The sequence below is a fragment of the Trachemys scripta genome, chromosome 23, assembly GCF_013100865.1.
Source record: "Trachemys scripta elegans isolate TJP31775 chromosome 23, CAS_Tse_1.0, whole genome shotgun sequence".
Taxonomy (NCBI): domain Eukaryota; kingdom Metazoa; phylum Chordata; order Testudines; family Emydidae; genus Trachemys; species Trachemys scripta.
The window spans coordinates 11,088,057-11,109,403 of NC_048320.1; the positions used below are offsets into that span (position 1 = coordinate 11,088,057).

Genomic DNA, 21,347 nt, shown 5'->3' on the forward strand with positions numbered 1-21,347 from the left:
AACAGTGCCCCAGCCCTGGAGAAGGGGGTTTAAAGGGGCCAGCCCCCTCCCTCTGATTTTTGGTTGAGAATGCCCCTGAGGGGGATTGTGGCCATGGTGGTTCATCTCGACATGGACACTCGTCTGGGGGGGACCAGCACCTCGTTTCCCAAGGTCAGGCAGGTTAGAGGGTAAAGCGTGTGTCGCCCCATCCAGAGAAGGACTCGCAGACCCACAGATGGTTCTGAGGTCCAGCCCGACTGCATCCTTTTTTTGAGTGAAGCTTGGGAGGATTAAAGAGATGCTCCAAAAGATGAAAGCCAGTGGGCAACAACTGTAAAGCTCTTTGCAACAAGGACTGTCTCTTATTCTAATGTACAGCTCCTAGCACAATGGGGCCTTAATATAAATAACAGTGTGGTCTGGTGGGTGGGGCATTGGCCTGGGATTCAGGACATCTCGGTTCCATTCCCAGCTCTGCCACTGATCCCGAGCAGGTCACTTCCCCTCTGTGTGCCGATCTTTCTCCTCCCAGCCTTTGCCTGGTCTAGGTAGACTGTCAGCTCCTTGGGGAAGAGACAATGTAGGTGGCTCCAGATGATGGGGTTGAAATCTCGGGGAGTCTCTTGGTGCTGTGTATAAATAACTGACCCGGTCACCCCCCAACTAACCTTCTCACCTCTCCCCAAAAGCTGGTCTCTCTTACCGGGCGTCACGCTTATGAGACAAAGGATCCTTTGCTTCCCATGCTGGGTTTGCCTCTGGCGACTAAATTTATTTAGCAAGAAAAAACTCTTGGCTGACTCTGCACCAGCCAGCCAGTTACATCGTTAATAAAGAATAACAGATCTGTCACTTAATTCATAAAACATACCTCAAGCAGTTACACCTAAAAAATAAAGTGGATTTTTTTTTTTAATTTAAAAGCTCAAAAATAACAAGCCATATGTTTTTGAAACATGTAGTAAACACGGAAGCAATATAGTCTATGATACAATATACACTATACACAGTGATGGGCTGCGGGGAGGTGTGTGTGGGGGGGTCGGCATTATGGGCAAAAGAAGATTTAAAGATCCAAGATTCAAAAGGAAACGCCGTGTCACTGGGAAATGAAAAGGAAAAGTAAATCAGTGGAGAGAAAAAAACCCTCTTCAATTCATTATTGGAAAAGAACTTTGGAGGGAAAAGGATTGGGAGGGGAGATTATTAACCGGGCACAATTAAATAAAAAAAAAAAAAAAAAGCACTCACGATACACAATGTTCATACTCGGGAGCTGGGAGCGTAAGGCAACAATTTCCATAGAAAAAAAGGACCTTCCAAAGGAGTTTATATAGAGAGATATTTATAGATATTTATAGATTTTAAATATAAAGTAGGAATGTGCCGCAGAGCACCGGGTGGGCTGTCTGTGGAGTGCTGCCCCCTGCTGTGTCAAAGCTTCACAAGCGCGGGGAGGAGGGGGCCCACCGTGAGAAAGTTTCGCTGGCATCCTTGTGCCGTTTACACGAGGTTGGCACGGCCCTGCTTGTTCAGTCCCCCCAGCCTGCGGCGCAGCGAGGAGGGGCTGCCGCTCGCACCCATGTCAGCATTTTCCTTTGGAAACAAGGGCTTCTCCTTCGTCCCGGCCCGTGCGATCAATGTCCGGCTCTGACGCGCTCTGCGGAGGAAGGAGCTGGATTCCCAAGGATTGTGCTGGAAGGCGGATGGCTTCCAAGGAAGGAAGATCAGCAATGACTCCTCTCCCCGCGCGGACACCTCTGGGAGGGTATCAAAGCCAGGAGCGCGACTACGGCTGCGGAGTCCCAGGGCTGGCCGTCTGCCCAACCCCTACGCCATACCCTTGCCAGGGACTGTCCATGACAGTGCGGGTCTTAGCCAGTGCTTAGAGGGCCAGCTGGCGGCCCCTGTCTGGCTGCCGCTAAGCCTACAAGTTCTTGGTGACCAGGTGGGTTTTATAGTGCTTCGTCAGGTGGTCACTTCTCATGAAGCGCTTTTGGCACTGCGCACACTCAAAACGCTTATCACCTGCCAGGGAAACAAGAGCAACGTTCAATGCGCCAGAGGCCGGCGCTCGCTGCTGCCGCCAAGCACCCAAGACTCGATCGCTCCAGCTCGGAAGGGCGTGTGTTGCAGCCTCATGCCGGGAAGGTGGAATGCACCGATGCACGGTCCCCTTCCCGCCCAGCTCCCCGCGAGCACAGCTAGCATCCCGTCCCTCCCCCTGCAGGGAGATGACAGATCCGTGCCAAGCTGCGGTTGGGGCGACGCGAAGGCGGCAGAGACCCCGTATGTTCTGGAGCCCCCCTCCCCATCGCCCCGGCGGGCAAGGCGGCAGCATGCTCTGGGGTTACTGGCGAAGCAGAAGCAGAAGCAGGGGAGGGGGGAGACAGTCCCACAAGACCAGCTCCGAGACGCGGCAGGGCTCTCCTCCCGACTACATGCAAAACATCCTGGCAGGACACGGGAGATGGGGAGCAGGGGCGGCGGGCAACAGACCTGTGTGCGTCCGGGCGTGCCGCTGCAGCTCGTCGCTGCGCGTGAACCTCTTCCCGCAGAAGACCCAGTTGCAGACAAACGGGCGCTCGCCCGTGTGCAGGCGGACGTGGGCCCGCAGCAGCGAGGTCTTGCGGAAAGTCTTGCCGCACTCAGGGATGTGGCAGATGTGCTTCTTCTTCCCCTGATCCCCTGACCTGGAGGGACGGGAAACCATCGCGACCGTTACTCTTGCTGACGTGGGGGTGGAAGAAGATGGCTGGCACGGACTCTCTCCCCCCTCTCCTTCCAATCGCCTGTCCCACCCATCTGCCCGCTCACCTTTTCTCCCCGTCCTTGCAGTTGGGGCAGGTGCACGCCATGCGCCGCCTCTTCTCCCCAGGCTGGATCTCCCCGGACAGCGCCTGCTCCATCTGCAGCTGGATCTGGGTTGGGCTCAGGCCGCTGATGGTCAGGTTGTTGCCAGACACGTTCTGGACCGTCAGCTGCTGCTGGCCTGCGGATGAGAAGCAGAGGGAGAAGGGTATTAACGCTGCTGCTCAGTGTCCCCCTTGGAGACCCCCGACTCCAAGGGGAGATGCAGCCGTCTCGCTGATGGTGCTGTACACACCTCTTTTTCCATACTCCTCACGCGGGCAATGCTCCAGCTGCCTACGCAGATCAAATCCTTAAAAGGGAGGCCTGGCAAAGGGAAAGGAACCAGCTCCAATAATGTGACCAGTCCCTACTCAGCACTTCCTTTTCTCCTCTGTGCCACCCCAGCATGCAAAAACAACAAGGAGTCTGGTGGCACCTTAAAGACTAACAGATTAAGGTGCCACCAGACTCCTTGTTGTTTTTGTAGATACAGACTAACACGGCTACCCCCTGATACTTGACCCCAGCATGCAGTGTCCCAAAGGCCCTGGACCCCCCCCATGGTGCTGGCCCTTTAAGGGGGAGGTAAGTCCCTTTTTTCTGAATATACTGTGCGGTTTTTCAAAGTTTTCAGTTTAACCCTTTGGGGTGGGGAACGATCGGAACAGGAAACGAAAAAGAAACTTTGAAAAAACGTGCAATATATTGACCAAAAAAACGGGACTTACCTGGCACCCTGAGGGGCCAGCTCCAAGCTCTGGCTTCAGGGACGCGGGAGCCTGGGCCACGCCGGGGGCTGGAAAGAAGAAAACCGATGTCAATGTCAGTGAGTGGAATTGATCCTCCCAGGGCCCCTGGATGATGGAAATCCAACATCCTTCGGTGCTGCTGAAACAGGTCAGCTCGGTGCCTCTTCAGACCAAAGCCCTGTAGCTGCTGAGAGATGCAGCATCGACAGGGCACGCTTTCCCTTCAGCATGCCTCAAGGCTGCTCTGCGGGGATCCTCTCTCTGGAGTGGAGAGGACAGCTCAGCTGCCACAGTGCTTGGCTTCACCCCGGGGGCCCGCCAAGCAAGTGGCCAATAAGCGCCAACTGGGGAGTGGAGACGTCTCTGTGGAAAACGGGCTGAGACACCCATCAACTCATCTCACGTATGGAACGGCCAGCGGAGCCTGGGCTGGATCTGAACTTGCAACCCTTGAGGTGCAAGGTCCCATTATCATCAGGACTGGTCTCTTCAGCCATCTACCCTACGCTGGAAGCTGGGAATTTACTGTGAAACCACTACACCATGATGGATGAGGCTGACAGGGGTGAATATCTGCCAGTGCCGATTCATTTATTTGCTGGTTTCGGGACGGATTTGCGTGCAAGCCACGAATCATGGCAACTCACTTAGCAACTGTTCCGTATTTTACACTGCTTTGGTTTAGCCAAGCGAGGAAGAACAGCTTCCAACTTAAAAAATCCAGCTGGGAATCTTGCCGCTTCCTGATGAGGAAGAAGCCCTCTGGCATGTCTCTCTGGATCCGAAAGCAGATTGCCTTTCTCCAGACAGAACTTCCTCTCCTGATGTTTCCTGCAGCAAAAGCCTCCCATCTGAGCTCTGGAATGCAAAAACCTGCCACTGAGAGCAATGGGTCAATCTACCACGTTGGGTGGGGGCAGATGTAGGCAATGATTCTCCGTAGTCAGCTATGAAAGGAAGTGTCTATGTCTGCCATGCCACCTTGGAAGAGGAGGAGTGGAACACAGCGCGGTATTTGCAACCTCTCTGTTGCCAAAGAGATCTGGGGACTTGGCTAAGGGTATGTCTACACTACCCAACAGATCGGCGGGCAGTGATCGATCCAGCAGGGATCGATTTATCGCATCTAGTCTAGACGCGGTAAATCGATTCCCGAGCACTCCCGTCGACTCCTGTACTCCACCGCTGCGAGAGGCGGAGCGGCAGCAGTCGACTCACTGCGGTAAGTTGATCTAAGTACGTCGACTTCAGCTACGTTATTCACGTAGCTGAAGTTGCGTAACTTAGATCGAACCCCCCACCAGTGTAGACCAGGCCTAAGACTCCCCATTACCTCCAGCCTGCACGAATGCAGGATGGCAGTTGTGGTTTTGATATTTTCTCTGGCATGGTAAGAAAGCCACTTGCCCTAAGAAGGGGACACAGGGCTGTGTCCAGAACTGAACAGCAAGGGCATTATGAAGATGGATATTTTCCAGCCATGGCTTGGGATGCACGGCCACTCAGAATTCATTGGATTTCTTTCTAATCACTAGTCCGGGACCAGCCCTTGGAAAATATTAGAGATCCTGAAAGCATCTGTAGTGGTTTGACTACTGGAAGCACCTTCACAATAGCCTTCCCCATGTGACTGTGGCAGGGAATAACTCACCACCTGCTAGAGCAGCGGTTCTCAAACTGTGGGTCAGGACCCCAAAGTGGGTCGCAACCCCATTTCAATGGGGTCGCCAGGGTCATCATTAGACTTGCTGGGGCCCAGGACTTAAGCTTAAGGCTGAGTTCCAACCCCACCCAGGATGGCGGGTCTCGGTCTCCAGCCCCCTACTTCGCCTGGGGTCATGTAGTAATTTTGTTGTCAGAAGGGGCTGCAATGCAAGGAAGTTTCAGAACCCCTGTGCCAGAGATAAGAGATAAAAGCTTTATGCTACTTGGAAGCTGGGATTCCAAACTTTTGGGTGGCATCAGTCACTGGGTTCTAGCACTAATGGTTTTGTTTTAAATAGCTGCTGCTTAAATAATAGGGAGTTGAAAGGCAAAAGAATCAAGAAGGAAATTGGATGGAGGGATGGTATCACCTGATAGGGATAGACCAGGACAAAGCAGGAATTCCAGCTCTCCAAACCATCTGCCTCTAGTCTCGGGGTGGTCTGGTAAGTGGGTGACCTTAAAATTCACTGGTCCCTACATCTACCTGGGAGACTGGTTCAGGACTAAACAGAGCAAGTCTTAGCCCTCAGACAGGCGTGACTATCAATCCCTGCATTCATTAATTAACGTTGTCGCTCAGAGAGGCTGTGAACCCCGTTAGAATCATAGACTTTAAGGTCAGAAGGGACCATTATGATCGTCTAGTCTGACCTCCCGCACAACGCAGGCCACAGAATCTCACCACCCACCCACTCCTGTAACAAACCCCTGACCTATGTCTGAGTTATTGAAGTCTTCAAATTGTGGTTTAAAGACCTCAAGGTGCAGAGACTCCTCCAGCAAGTGACCCATGCCCCACGCTGCAGAGGAAGGCGAAAAACCTCCAGGGCCTCTGCCAATCTGCCCTGGAGGAAAATTCCTTCCCGACCCCAAGTATGGCGATCAGTTAAACCCTGATCATGCGGGCAAGACTCACCAGCCAGCACCCAGGAAAGAATTTTCTGTAGTAACTCAGATCCCAACCCATCTAACATCCCATCACAGACCACTGGGCATATTTACCGCTAATAATCAAAGATCAATTAATTGCCAAAATTAGGCTATCCCATCATACCATCCCCTCCATAAACTTATTAAGCTTAGTCTTGAAGCCAGATATGTTTTGCCCCCACTGCTCCCCTTGGAAGGCTGTTCCAGAACTTCACTCCTCTGGTGGTTAGAAACCTTCGTCTAATTTCAAGTCTAAACTTCCTAATGTCCAGTTTATATCCATTTGTTCTTGTGTCCACTTTGGTACTGAGCTTAAATAATTTCTCTCCCTCCTTGGTATTTATCCCTCTGATATATTTATAAAGAGCAATCATATCGCCCCTCAGCCTTCTTTTGGTTAGGCTAAACAAGCCAAGCTCTTTGAGTCTCCTTTCATAAGACAGGTTTTCCATTCCTCGGATCATCCTAGTGGCCCTTCTCTGTCCCTGTTCCAGTTTGAATTCACCCTTCTTAAACATGGGAGACCAGAACTGCACACAGTATTCCAGATGAGGTCTCACCAGTGCCTTGGATAACGGTACTAACACCTCCTTATCTCTACTGGAAATACCTAGCCTGATGCATCTCAAGACCGCATTAGCTTTTTTAAACAGCCAAATCACATCGGCAGCTCATAGTCATCCTGTGATCAACCAATACTCCAAGAACAACAAAGAGTCTGGTGGCACCTTAAAGACTAACAGATTTATTTGGGCATAAGCTTTCGTGAGTAAAAACCTCACTTCTTCGGATGCATAGAGTGAAAGCTACAGATGCAGGCATTATATACAGACACATGGAGAGCAGGGAGTTACTTCACAAGTGGCGAACCAGTGTTGACAAGGCCAATTCAATCAGGGTGGATGTAGTCCACTCCCAATAATAGATGAGGAGGTGTCAATTCCAGGAGAGGAAAAGCTGCTTCTGTAGTGAGCCAGCCACTCCCAATCCCTATTCAAGCCCAGATTAATGGTGTTGAATTTGCAAATGAATTTTAGTTCTGCTGTTTCTCTTTGAAGTCTGTTTCTGAAGTTTTTTTGTTCAATGACAGTGACTTTTAAATCTGTGATAGAATGACCAGGGAGATTGAAGTGTTCACTTACTGGCTTGTGTATGTTACCATTCCTGATGTCCGATTTGTGTCCATTTATTCTTTTGCGGAGGGACTGTCCGGTTTGGCCAATGTACATGGCAGAGGGGCATTGCTGGCACATGATGGCATATATGACATTAGTGGATGTGCAGGTGAATGAGCCCCTGATGGTGTGGCTGATGTGGTTGGGTCCTCTGATGCTGTTGCCAGAGTAGATATGGGGACAGAGTAGGCAACGAGGTTTGCTACAGGGATAGGTTCCTGGGTTGGTGTTTCTGTGGTGTGGTGTGTAGTTGCTGGTAAGTATTTGCTTCAGGTTGGGGGGGTTGTCTGTAAGCAAGGACTGGCCTGCCTCCCAAGGTCTGTGAGAGTGAGGGATCATTTTCCAGGATAGGTTGTAGGTCGTGGATAATGCGCTGGAGAGGTTTTAGCTGGGGGCTGTATGTGATGGCCAGTGGTGTTCTGTTATTGTCCTTGTTGGGCCTGTCCTGTAGTAGGTGATTTCTGGGTACCCGTCTTGCTCTGTCAATCTGTTTCCTCACTTCCCCAGGTGGGTATTGTAGTTTTACGAATGCTTGATAAAGATCTTGTAGGTGTTTGTCTCTGTCTGAGGGGTTGGAGCAAATACGGTTGTATCTTAGGGCTTGGCTGTAGACAATGGATCGTATGATGTGTCTTGGATGGAAGCTGGAGGCATGTAGGTACGTATAGCGGTCAGTAGGTTTCCGGTATAGGGTGGTGTTTATGTGACCATCACTTATTTGTACTGTAGTGTCCAGGAAGTGGATCTCTTGTGTGGACTGGTCCAGGCTGAGGTTGATGGTGGGGTGGAAATTGTTGAAGTCCAGGTGGAATTCTTCAAGGGCCTCCTTTCCGTGGGTCCATATGATGAAGATGTCATCAATGTAGCGCAAGTAGAGGAGGGGCACTAGGGGACGAGAGCTGAGGAAGCGTTGTTCTAAGTCAGCCATAAAAATGTTGGCATATTGTGGGGCCATGCGGGTACCCATAGCAGTGCCACTGACTTGAAGGTATAAGTTGTCCCCAAATCTGAAGTGGTTGTGGGTGAGGACAAAGTCACAAAGCTCAGCCACCAGGCTTGCTGTGGCCTCATCAGGGATACTGTTCCTGACAGCTTGTAGTCCATCCTCATGTGGAATATTGGTATAAAGTGCTTCTACATCCATGGTGGCCAGGATGGTGTTTCCAGGAAGAACGTCAATGCACTGTAGTTTCCTCAGGAAGTCGGTGGTGTCTCGAAGATAGCTGGGAGTGTTGGTAGCATAGGGTCTGAGGAGAGTGTCCAAATAGCCAGATAATCCTGCTGTCAGAGTACCAATGCCTGAGATGATGGGGCGTCCAGGGTTTCCGGGTTTATGGATCTTGGGTAGCAGATAGAATACCCCTGGTCGGGGTTCTGGGGGTGTGTCCATGTAGATTTGTTCCTGTACTGTAGCTGGGAGTTTCCTGAGCAGATGGTGTAGTTTCTTTTGGTATTCCTAATGTCATATATGCCATCATGTGCCAGCAATGCCCCTCTGCCATGTACATTGGCCAAACCGGACAGTCCCTCCGCAAAAGAATAAATGGACACAAATCGGACATCAGGAATGGTAACATACACAAGCCAGTAAGTGAACACTTCAATCTCCCTGGTCATTCTATTACAGATTTAAAAGTCACTGTCATTGAACAAAAAAACTTCAGAAACAGACTTCAAAGAGAAACAGCAGAACTAAAATTCATTTGCAAATTCAACACCATTAATCTGGGCTTGAATAGGGATTGGGAGTGGCTGGCTCACTACAGAAGCAGCTTTTCCTCTCCTGGAATTGACACCTCCTCATCTATTATTGGGAGTGGACTACATCCACCCTGATTGAATTGGCCTTGTCAACACTGGTTCGCCACTTGTGAAGTAACTCCCTGCTCTCCATGTGTCTGTATATAATGCCTGCATCTGTAGCTTTCACTCTATGCATCCGAAGAAGTGAGGTTTTTACTCACGAAAGCTTATGCCCAAATAAATCTGTTAGTCTTTAAGGTGCCACCAGACTCTTTGTTGTTTTTGTAGATACAGACTAACACGGCTACCCCCTGATACTTGACAATACTCCAAGGTCCTTCTCCTCCTCTGTTACTTCCAAGTGATGCATCCCCAGCTGGAGCTCAGCACAGCTGATCTAACAGGCAATGCTTTCCCAGGAAGTGCCTGGAGAGGCCTCCCTAGGGCTGCAGAGATGCTATGTGGGATCTTTTGGGATGAAAGGGGCTATAGAATTGTAGGGCAGTTAACACCTTGCAATACTCTGTCTCAGGCACCAGGGCTTGGCTTAAGAGGGGGGATCCAACTGAAATCTACGCTGCCAACTAGGAAGTTCCTGGCCTCCAGAACATTAAGGCTTTGGGAGTTCAGATAGTTCCTTCTCCCCCTACCCCGCCCATCTCCCCAGTCAGCACGTGTCCCATCCCCAGCACCAGTGTGTAACAATGCATATCCCACCTCCGGTGTTGGTGATGGTGACAGGTACTCCTTGGACCTGGACACCGTTAATGTTGATGGTCTGCATCGCCTGGGCCGCGGCTGCCAGCTGAGCCGCGTTCAAGCTGATGATGCCTCCGGCAGGGGCGATCTTTGGCAGGGTGCGCTCTTTGCGTGCGGCTGGCTTTTTGCAGCTCCCTCCTGCTTGGGAGCTGCGGGACACGGGGCTGCTGCACGAGGTGGGAGACGGGGCCACCGTCACAGCTGGGGCTTCCTGAAGCAGCACGGTCTGCAGCTCCCCTGAAGGTGTTTTGAAGTAGACCTGAAGGAAGAAGGAAACAGGAAAGGAATCAGACCAGCCGTCGCTTAGCAAGGGGACAAATACGGCCCTGTGTGACCCACAGGATCGGAATGATGGGCTTCAGGCCCAGGACACCCAAGGCCGTAGTAAGTCCGCAATTCACGCGGAATTAAATGTAATTAACATACGCTATGACCAGCCTGCTAGAGGAGTTTCCTGTGCCTTCCCAGCACCGGGGCTGCCCTGAATCTCTCCACCTAGTCATGATCAGTCAAGAATCAGGAGCAGGCTATGTAAAAATAAGGCAAGTCCTGCAAGGATCCATCACAAGAAAGGCTTCTAACAGACAGGAAGGTGGCTGCTTGCCACACACTAGTGACATCAACCCCTCTCTGTACAACAGCCTTAAATAAGCCTTCCACCTCCCTCGCGACACAGCAAACCACCATGCTTGCATAACATGGAAATCTGGGCTTGCAATACACAGCTGGAAAGGAGAAGTTGCCCAGGCATTTCTAAACGCAGACCCTGCCTGCAAAGAGATTCCTGTCTCATGCAGAATCCCCAGGCCACTCTGCCTTTCCTTATACACCACCCGCTGAGTCAGTGATCCTCGGTGGAGCTCCCAGACACAGATGTACCCACCAGAAAGGGTTAAGGACCTCGTACCTGCGTAGGAGTTGGTTCAGCTGCCTGGATCTGAAAGTTCTGAGAGGACTTCTGGGGGACGGTAGGGAGAGTGGCTGAGGCCGCCTGGACCACTCTCAGGGCCTGCTGGGGAATCTGTACCACCTGCTGCTCTTGCTTGGGTTGGACCACCTGGACCTGCTGCACCACCGCTGGCTGGCCTGAGCCAGGACTCTGCACTATCAGCAGGTTATTTCCGGCCTGGATGATGTTATCTGCCGTAGTCTCTATCAACACCGTTTCTACTTGCTCGGCCACCGCCATGGCTGTCGTCTGGGCTGGTGACATGGCCTTCTTTCTAGTCTTTTTACAGGGCTTTGACGGGCTCTCGGTTATGATCTGAGCCTGAGCGCCGGGCTCAGCGGCGTTCACCAGGTTATTAACCGGCAGGGTGAGCGTTACGTTGCTGCCGCCCGTCAGCTTGACGACGTTGCTTGCACTCTGCACAGACGATGCCCCTGCCTTGTGCGCGGGAGCCGGCTTGATTGGCACTGGCTTGTGCGTGGAAGAGGAGGGGGTAATGATCGCTTGGTTAGTGCCGGGAATAATCTGAATCTGATTGGCGAGGTTCTGCTGAACTTGTATGGTCTGCCCCCCTGCTGCTTGAATCTGTGGGACAGTCTGGTACTGGATGTTCGTCGACGAGCGGGCCCCTTTGTTGATCATGGTTGGATTCTGAATGGCAAAAACCAGCTGCCCCCCAGGATAGGATGTCCCAAGCTGAGACCCCTGGATCTGGAAGAGGTTCCCTTTCGACGACAAGATCCCAAAGCTGTTTTTACTGGAACCCAGAGGAACTGGTGCGGGTTTGATGGGGACAAGTTTTCGAGGTGTGGGCTGAGGTGGGGCCGGAGGAGTGACGGCGGCTTCCACGGCGGGAGGACCGATTTTACTACATGTTGCTGCAAGCAGGGCTAGTGGAGAGGGCTGAGAGTCCTAGAGGAGGAGACAGGAATGAGAGACGGGTTCGAGTTGAGTTGGTTCAGCTGACGCAGGAGATCAGTTTCAGAGGTGATGTAAACACAAAGCAAGCTTCTACGGTTTCTGTGCAGCTGTCAGAATCTTCCTTACCCATCACCAGTGCCTTTGATCTCAAAGCACTTTACGTACATGTACCCCCACATCCCCCTTTGGAGACAAGATCTTGTTACTAGACCCATTAAGCAAATGGGGAAAATGAGACATACGGAAGGGAAGGGACTTCTCCAAGGCCACAAAGTGACTTTGGTGGCATAACTAGGAAGAGAAACCAGGAGACCTGGCTTCCGGTCGTGTGTTTTACAAGGCCACCCTTCCTTCCGAATCAACAGCACCAACCTCTACAGAGACGGGGAGGAACCTCTGCAGGAGATGCTGACCCCCCAAGGGCTCAGTCAAGCAGCCACTAGCAAAACGGTTTCCCAAGCACATTACACAGCTGTGAGCGGTGTGTGTCCCGGAGCTCTCAATGCCTGGCTCTTTACCGTGGCAATCTCCCTCTCACCTGAGCTGTGGAGGCAGCAGGCTGCAGGTATTCACTGGGACTGACTGCTGCAGTGGCGGCCATGCTGTCCTCTTGATCTACAGGAAGGAAACACACAGATGGAGGAGTAAGGCGAATGGTGACAACAAGGAGCATAATTCTCTCCCTTCTGCATCACCCCCAGCCCCCACACCTAAAGGAGTCACACGGCACTTCAGTCCTCTGAACTAATCTCGCCCTCCGAAATCATCAGCGCTGACCTAACAAATGGCTCAGTTACTGGCCGCGTGCGCCTTCATGTGAAGTGGGATTTTATCATTTCGCAATTTGTTATTTCATCCTTTGCACAGATTGTTGCTAACTGTAGAAGGGACCATTATGTCACCATGGGCAGCAAACAGAAGCAAAGGATCAGAAGACAGAGGGAAATGGCTGGATCCCTCGATTATTTATTTGTGTCTTAGCAGCGCCTAGAGGCCCTGCTGTGCTGGGCGCTGTACAAACACAGAGGAAGAGACAGACAGTCCCTGCCCTGAAGAGCCTTCAAGCTACACAGACCAGACAGAGAAAGGGTGGGAGGGGAAACAGAGGTCCAGAGACTTGCCCAAGGCCACGCAGCAGAAAGAAGAGGAAATCCTCTGGTCTGACTCCCAGTCCAGTACTCTGTCTGCAAGTCCATGTTGCCTTCTGTTTGTTCCAAGGGAATGTCTACACTGCCAAAAAAACCCTGTGGCAGGTCATCTCCGAGCCTGGGTCTATAGACTCAGGCTTGCGCTCTGGCACTAAAACCAGCCATGTAGACATTCTGGCTTGGGCTGGAGCTCAGGCTCTGAAGCCCACCCCACTCCCTGGGCTTCGGGGGCCAAACAGTCTACACAGCTATCTTCAGTGCCGCAGCGTGACCCCGGCTCTGAGACTCACTGCCGTGGAGGTTTCTTTTGCAGTGTAGACATACCTGAAGTTTTCTATCAGGGTAAAGTTTTAATGCTGTTTTGGGTTGGAAAGACAGTCAGTGCTGATTCCTTTGGTGTGTTATTGGTGCAGAATGTTGACAAGTCATTATGCCATTATGAGATAACTCTCTGCTGGAGGTCCCCTGCTGGCAGTGCAACTGCAGGAGGGTGAAAGGCAAATGCGAACATGCAGATGGACACGGAGGACATATAGCTGCAGTACTCAAAACGAAAGGACAAGAAAGCACGGTGGATGATTTCATCAGAGCCAAAGCTAGACAGTGGAGTACACGGAGTTTGAAACAGGCAACTGAATGGGAACAGAGAAGCGTTCAGGTCAAGGATGAGGCTACACTAGGTGGAGACCCGGTAAGAAAAGAGCTTGCCTGACACACTTAGCGGATGGAAGCAGACACTGCAGTAGCAATTATTGGAGTACTCTGATGAGATACTATATTCCTGTTACACAGGCACAGCACTCGCTGAAGGTTTCCAGTATGACCGCCAGCAGTGAAAAGGTTAATACCGTTAGCACTTAATGGAAATACTTGTGCTTCTCCACTGAACATCCTTCTGATAGGAGTGGGCAAGTTCTCAACTTCTCAGCCCTACCACTCCCTCTGCAGACTCCAGCGAGACAGCAGGGAATGAGGAAGGTTGCGATGAGCACAGCAGAAAGGATTGCTTTTTTACAGGCTTAAATACAGCGAAGCCAGGGAAAGACCCTCCTAAATCCTTAGCACTTGCAATGTCTTTTGTCCTGGAGTAGAAAGACATTTCGTCCATATTTCCTTTGGCAAATTCCCCGGTCATCCCACCTAACATTCTTGGTATGGCTCGATAGCTTGATAATATTTACCTAGAAGACATGCCAGTGGGAGCTTTTCTAACCCCGAACTCTCTGCGTTACAATCACTGGCAGGGCACAGATCTGAAATGGGGAGTTATGGACATTTGAGGAACATGGATGTTCACAGCCACTCTCCCATCTCAGAGATAAAGGGAGGGGTGATCCTAGGCGTTAAGGTCTGGCACCCACTGTCAGAAACACTGTCAATACACTAGCCCCAACCAAATGCTGCATCCGCACTAGGAAAAAGAGGTTGGTTTGGCACCACATGGTAAGATCCCAGTGCGGACAAGGCAGTCTGTAGTTTCACAAGCGTCAAGATGAACATGGGGAGGGACTAGGGTTTACCTCAACTAGTGAACACTTGTAAAAACAACAATTGCCTAGTCCACACTAGCACATGATGCAAACCCACCTTTTTCCCCCTAGTGAAGACATGGCCGCCCCATAAGCAGAAGGCAAACGCTGAACGAGCCACTCATGACATGGAGAAGCCAAGTCTTAGCTAATAGGGAGGGGAAGTGTTTAGTTCTTAGTTTGCTTCGCTTTGCTGCTATGAGCGAAAGCAGCCCGTTTACAATTAGATGGGTCCTCACAGCAAAGCTTGGGATGGTCTCAGAATGGGGAGACAGGTTGTACGGCAGTTCGGCTCCTAGCTTCAGCTACCAACCCTGGGGAGATGTACGGTACCCACGCACCCTGCGCTCCCCATGAGCCACAACCGTCCAATCAAGGATGAAGTATCCACACCACCCAACACCCTAAGCAATGGTGTGAGGGAAGACACCACAATGGGAGAGAAACAGAATGGGAGGCATGGTCTCTATACAACAGGAGACACATGGCACGCCACAGCTGAGTCTGCCTCAGCCTATGAAAAGAGGGGAGGAAAGGAACACAGTCTTGACATGCCAGGAGTGTGAACCCTGGGGTTATTTCCCACCAGGTACAAGAAGATTTGACTACATCTCCGGTGATTCAGACAAGGTGGATAGTTCTTGAATAGTGCTCGATAGTACTTTCTTCCACACTGCCTCTCACATATGGACGGAGGATCTCTGTAACCATCTGCGAAGCCACCCCCGTGACCTCCTTCAAACTCTCCTGGGCCATGATGCCTCTAAAAAACTTGACAACGGTTAGGCAGCTGGTGTGCTGACCAGTACTGTCTTATTGTTTCCTTATGCTCCTCCATCTGTCGGTATCCACCTGTTGTCTCATGTCTTATCTTTAGATCACAAGCTGTTTGGGACAGGAGCCTCTGTTTGTTCTGTGTCTGTACAGTACCTAGCACCATAGGGCCATGGTCAGTGACTGCGGCTCCTACAGGCAACCACGATATAAATAATAAATATAACAGAATTACATCAATACTTCTTACAGGTAGGTCAATGGAGAGACCTACTGAATTAATCAAATCAAGCGGCACAGTATGTTATACCAGTTTAAGGAGCAACTCTAGGAATCAGTGTGTGTCTACACTTTACTCACCACAGGAGCCAGTCATCTGATCTTAATACAGCTCAGGGCTAGGAGAAAGGCTATTTATATATTTCAGATGCAATTAAACCCAGAACACTTAGTAACGTCAGTGTCCTCTGCTCTCATTCTCCTGTTTGCTGTTTTGACTGCCCTGCATGTTACTGACTAGTGTTGGTCAGCAGAGACAGAAAACTTCTCTGTGAGCAATGCCGAACCTTTCCCCAAACAGAGAGTAGCACGGAAACTGAGCTGGCGGGCTCCAAGCCAAGTCACCAAGGAGTCCACTTCCCAAAAGCAGACAGTTCAACACTGAGTAAGGAGAGACTCCAGGCTTCTCCCAAAGCTACACAAAGGCTCTTTCACATCCTGCTATGGCCAAGTGCATAAATCCTCAGAGAGAGTCAGTTTAGAGATTCCCAGAGCCTGGGACATCATCAGACGGAAATTATTTGCACCAGTTCTGATAGAAGGGCATCCATTCCTTCAAGCCACTCTCTGTGGTAACCTCTCAGCCACCGAAGCATCAGATGTTTGTGCCTAGCTAGTTGGCCTTTGATAAAAGGACACATTCTTCCCAGAAAACCAGGGGCTTGAACTCCTAAATGACTGCACCCCTCCCTTTCAGCAAAAGCAGGAACTGCTATGGATTAACTTCTTGGATGGCACATGAATGACATTAAGCCAGGCCAAAAAAATGAAACACATTAAGGGAGTGTGTGGGGGTGGGGGGGCTCATTAACCTTTATAAATCAGTTAGGAGGATAAATGTGGAGAGAGAAGTCATCTCTCAGTGTTTGCTGTTTGAACCCAGTGTTAATCTGTCACCCAAACATTTCCTCCCAACGTCCCCTGGTGACAGTTTGACATTTTGAAAAGGCAGCAGAGTGCAAATCCATTTACAGCATGGTGAGACCAATGGGCTACTTAAACAAAACTTCCAGGAGCCCATCTCTCCGTCCAATTCAGATTTGGGGACAGAACCAGAATTTACCAGAGTAAATGTTTCCAAGCCTGTCGTCTTTGGGGCTACAGACCTTTACGAGAGGCAGGAGAAGTTCCTCCTTGGCAAATGATCACCATTTGTCATCATCTAACAGCAGTTTGCTGTGAGCTACTCACTTATTCACCAAAAAGTCACTGAACAATTCAGAGTCACTTTGCCCTTCTGTAAACTCACAACTACAGTCCAGTGTGCCAAACGGAACAGAACACCCCTTCAACCTGTCAAAGAGCGCTCTGTCTACCCCATTCCCACTGTACTTTGGCTCTCTGCTTCCCACCGGCACAGTTGTGTGCAAAAAAATATATCACCAGGTAAGTCCGGTCTGAACCATGAATCTCACACCATCTGATGTTCTCCTACTCCCTTGCCTTCTGAGAGGATGATGAAACAAAGATACCTTGAAGACTGCTGGCTGAAGAGTTGTTTCTTTTATCAAGTTATTTGAGCAAATACAATTAGGACTTGTTCCTGCCCTAGGATACACAAACAGGGATATGTGCGTGCTAGCTAACTGTCTAGGGACCGAGTCTTTAAGCATGCAGGCTAAACAGCTCTCTTCATTAGTTTAGGATGCATTTAAAAACTCCACAGGACTGCAATCTGAGCAATCAAGCTGTAGAACAAGAACGAGAAAACTTACCAATCGCGCCAGCCAATGAGAACCCATTTCCAGCCAGTAGTAACGCCTGTTAGAAGCCAGCTGGAACATTCACACCAGCACGATTGGTAGGTTTTCTGAGAGGCAACTCCTTCACTTGTCACAAGACTTAATTTTTTGAAACTCTGCCATTATCTTCAACATTCTACAAAAGAGATAAAGGGAAGAGTGGTTTGGGTTTTTTTTTTCCCCTGATAATTAGCCCCTTTCATTGAGGTTCTGCCATCAGGAAATTTTCCTTTGTATCTACAACTTCCTTCTCAGTATAAAGGGCCTATGCAAATACTTACATAAGACACCTATCGATACTCGGTACCACAAGCGGCAGAACGTGTCTCCAAGTCCTGCAATCTGGTCTACGCAGGCAGTCTCCTACACAGATAGATAGCCCTTTTACACCTGCGCCGTCTTCATATCTACATTACTGTAGGATCCAAGTGCCTCACAATCTTTAATGTATTTAGTCTCACAACACCCCCGTGAGGTAGGAACGTATTGTCCCATTTTACATACGGGAAACTGAGGCACGGCAAGGCCAAGTGACTTGCCCGAGGTTGCAAGTCTATAGTGGAGCAGGGACTTAATTTCTCAATTTCTAGGCTTGCCCCCTAACCACTGAACCATCCTTCCCACCCATATGGATCACACTGCATGCCTGGAGCTCACGTATGAAAGAAACTACACTGGAAATAAAAAAATACAAAGGAACATCCACCTAGCCAAAAGCAGCCTTCGTACATGTGGCTACAGCTGACCTCACCAAATCACAGCTTTAGGTAACATGGCCCTGTTCTTAGTGGGGACAGGTCTAAAAGAGAATAAGACGTTAAACCGACTGAATGATGGGGACAGAAGCTTCCTCTTTTGCAGAGGATTAGAAATACACCTCTACCCCGATATAACGCAACCCGATAGAACACGAATTCTGATATAACGTGGTAAAGCAGTGCTCCGGGGGGGGGCGGGGCTGCGCACTCCGGCGGATCAAAGCAAGTTCGATATAACGCAGTTTCACCTATAACGCGGTAAGATTTTTTGCTCCCAAGGACAGCGTTATATCGGGGTAGACTTGTATATGTTTACTGCAGTCAGACAGCAGAGTCAGGAAACTTAAAAATAATTACTAAAACCATAAGTCAGACAAGGGAGAAATTTTGTTTTTATTTCTCAGTTCTTCACAATGGTTATTTATTATTTGTTTAGTGTCAACAAGATGCTTGGAGCTGCACATTGGGTAGGTGAGCAGAGCTCTGGTTCTACATTTAATAGGACTGCCAGATAGATTAGGTCCAAAATGTAAGGCTAATGGAGAAAAAATGGATCTTAGTAAAATTGTTTGAGATGATTAGACGGACCTTTGGTCTGACCCAGTATGGGCATTCTTATTAGCTTGTGATGATACCCATACACCCCTGAGAGGCGTAATAAGCCGACTTAACCCCCAGCGTAGACAGCGCTAGTTCAACGGAAGAATTCTTCTGTCAATTTAGCTACTGCCTTTTGGGCAGGTGAATTACCTACAGCAACACGAGAACCCCTCCTGTTGCCGTGGTGAGCGTTTCCACTGAAGTGCTACAGCGGCACCACTGCAGTTGTGCTGTTGTAGCATTTTAAGTGTAGGCACAGCCTAAAAGAAGTTACAGAAAATGTATTTTTTCAGTGTGTTTACTCTGTGGATTGGCAAGCACTGTGTGTTTAGATGGTTTCACTGTTACCCTGTAGAGCAGTGGTTCTCAATCAGGGGTACACATACTCCTGGAGGTATCCAGAGATCTTCCAGGGGGTTCATCAACTCATCTAGATATTTGCCTAGTTTTACAACAGGCTACATGAAAGTACTAGCGAAGTCAGTACATATATATGGAGATATACCTATCTCATAGAACTGGAAGGGACCTTGAAAGGTCATCAAGTCCAGTCCCCTGCCTTTACTAGCAGGACCAATTTTTTTGCCCCAGATCCCAAAATGGCCCCCTCAAGGACTGAACTCATAACCCTGGGTTTAGCGGGCCAATGCTCAAACCACTGAGCTATCCCTCCCCCTTAGTACAAACTAAAATGTCATACAATGACTTGTTTATACTGCTCTATATACTATACCCTGAAATGTAAGTACCATTTTATATTTAAATTAATTTATTTTATAATTATATGGCAAAAATGAGAAAGTCAGCAATTTTTCAGTACTAGGGTGCTGTGACATTTTTGAATTTTTATGTCTGATTTTGTAAACAAGTCGTTTTTAAGTGAGATGAAACTTGGGGGGTACTCAAGACAAATCAGACTCTAGAAAGGGGTACAATAGTCTGGAAAGGTTGAGAACCACTGATGTAGAAGCAGCTGGCAAAGGAGAAACAAATGTTATGAATTTCAGGCCAGAAGAGACCGCTACGATCATTTAGGCTGACCCCCTGCACAACACAGAGCAGAGAATTTCACCAAATGGTTTCCGCACCAAGCCATAACTTCTTGTTGAACTAGAGTATACGTCTGAGAAAGAGAGAATCCAATCCTGATTTATTAAAAATCTGAAGTGATAGAAACTCAACTGCATCCATAGATAAGTTGCTCAAGTGGTTAATTATCCTCCCCGTAAAATGTGTGCCTTATTTCTTATTGCTAGATATAAATTAGTATAATTGGCACTAAAGAATAAGTAATAAGACCCTTATAAACATCCACAAGGGAACTGAAAATTTTATTTATATAAAATTTATTTTCAGTAATTCAAAGGGTGATCTCTAGCCCCCCAAAAAATTTGTTTTTAAATGTGTCAATTTCAACTTAACAGCATCCCTTTAATATTCTTAAGTGTTTATCACTAAGGCAAACTGTTTTTAAGATATGATGTTTAACCTGAGTGATCCTCTAGCACCAAAACTTCAATATGTTAGTTCTGGAGTTTCTTCAATCAATCAATTCTTCATCAGCAATTCTGATTCTTTAACGCTGTCTTTTCCCTCAAAGAAGGAAGTTTTCACAATAACCAAATTTGCAACCAGCACATCAGGCTGCACTGAGACAACACAAGACTTACATTTTACTTTGCTATACCAGAGTCTGCTGTATGGCTTTGTCCTCAATAGACTTTTTAGGGAAATCCCCCACCATTTCAGCTTCATAGTATTGTAACAGTGGAAGTGCTAACATGGACAAAGTACTACAGGTGGCTACTGGTGCTTTGACAATATATATGTCATGGTATACAGATGACTGGCTCCCAGGGCGCTCACACTCTTATAATTTAGACTTAACATAGTCCTAATCCCCAAGATATTGTTTTGAGTCACTTGGTCCCAGACTCTGGTCTCTAAACCCGTACTTCACAGCCTCCCTATAACAGACAGTAGGAGACATATGGAGGGTGTGGATATTTTAACTGCTTGATAGTAAACAACACATTACATGGAGCCCTTGGGACTCCAGCAGCATCAGGGAATGAGAGGGTGATCAGGCCCTGCAGAGACTTCCATCAGCATCAGTCCTGCTGCACCCTGTGGCTCCCAAAGCATCCCATGCAGGTGAGGTTCTCCAGCTCCAAGACCCAGGGACCAAGGATCCCTGTATCCCCACACACCCCTGCTAACCCCGTCAGTGTCACCCTATGTACTGTAGGGAAGCAGATACCCAGTTAATCCCCTCCATGCACCATTCCCATCTCCGGGCAGCCTACATATCCCCTTCCCCAAGGTGCTGCACAAAGTGTCCTCCACACCCACCTCAATGCACTTGGGTCCATGCAAACCTCCACACCCCTCAACCCCAGTGTCCCTCACCCTAGCCACCACACAAGTCTCCCTGCCCACCCCTAGTGCCCCTCCAATGTCCAGCCCAATGCACCGGGGGACCATACAACCCCCCCCCCCCCCCCCCCCCCCCTAGCGCCCCCCAATGCACCGGGGGACCATGCAAACCTCCCTCCCCCCCGCCCATCCCTAGCGCCCCCCAATGCACCGGGGGACCCTGCAAACCTGCCTCCCCCCTGCCCATCCCTGGTGCCCCCCAATGCACTGGGGGACCATGCAAACCTCCCTCCCCCCCGCCCATCCCTGGAGCCCCCCAATGCACCGGGGACCCTGCAAACCTCCCTCCCCCTGCCCATCCCTGGCGCCCCCC

General features: G+C 49.5%; 1 protein-coding gene across 8 annotated transcripts in view; it reads right to left on the reverse strand.

The window, feature by feature from the left end:
* Positions 1-726: 726 nt before the first annotated feature.
* Positions 727-21,347, reverse strand: part of SP2 (Sp2 transcription factor) — a 26,040-nt gene continuing 5,419 nt past the window's right edge. The window contains exons 1-9 of one of the 8 annotated variants that reach the window (XM_034755856.1): positions 17,947-18,198; positions 17,522-17,603; positions 17,214-17,376; positions 12,307-12,383; positions 10,806-11,759; positions 9,857-10,157; positions 2,800-2,974; positions 2,482-2,675; positions 727-2,010 (exon numbers count right to left, since the gene is read on the reverse strand). In XM_034755856.1, coding sequence (XP_034611747.1) covers positions 1,910-2,010; positions 2,482-2,675; positions 2,800-2,974; positions 9,857-10,157; positions 10,806-11,759; positions 12,307-12,369 — 1,788 coding nt within the window. In that variant the 5' untranslated portion in view covers positions 12,370-12,383; positions 17,214-17,376; positions 17,522-17,603; positions 17,947-18,198 and the 3' untranslated portion in view covers positions 727-1,909. The other 7 variants (XM_034755859.1, XM_034755857.1, XM_034755860.1 and 4 more) reach the window with 7 other exon arrangements.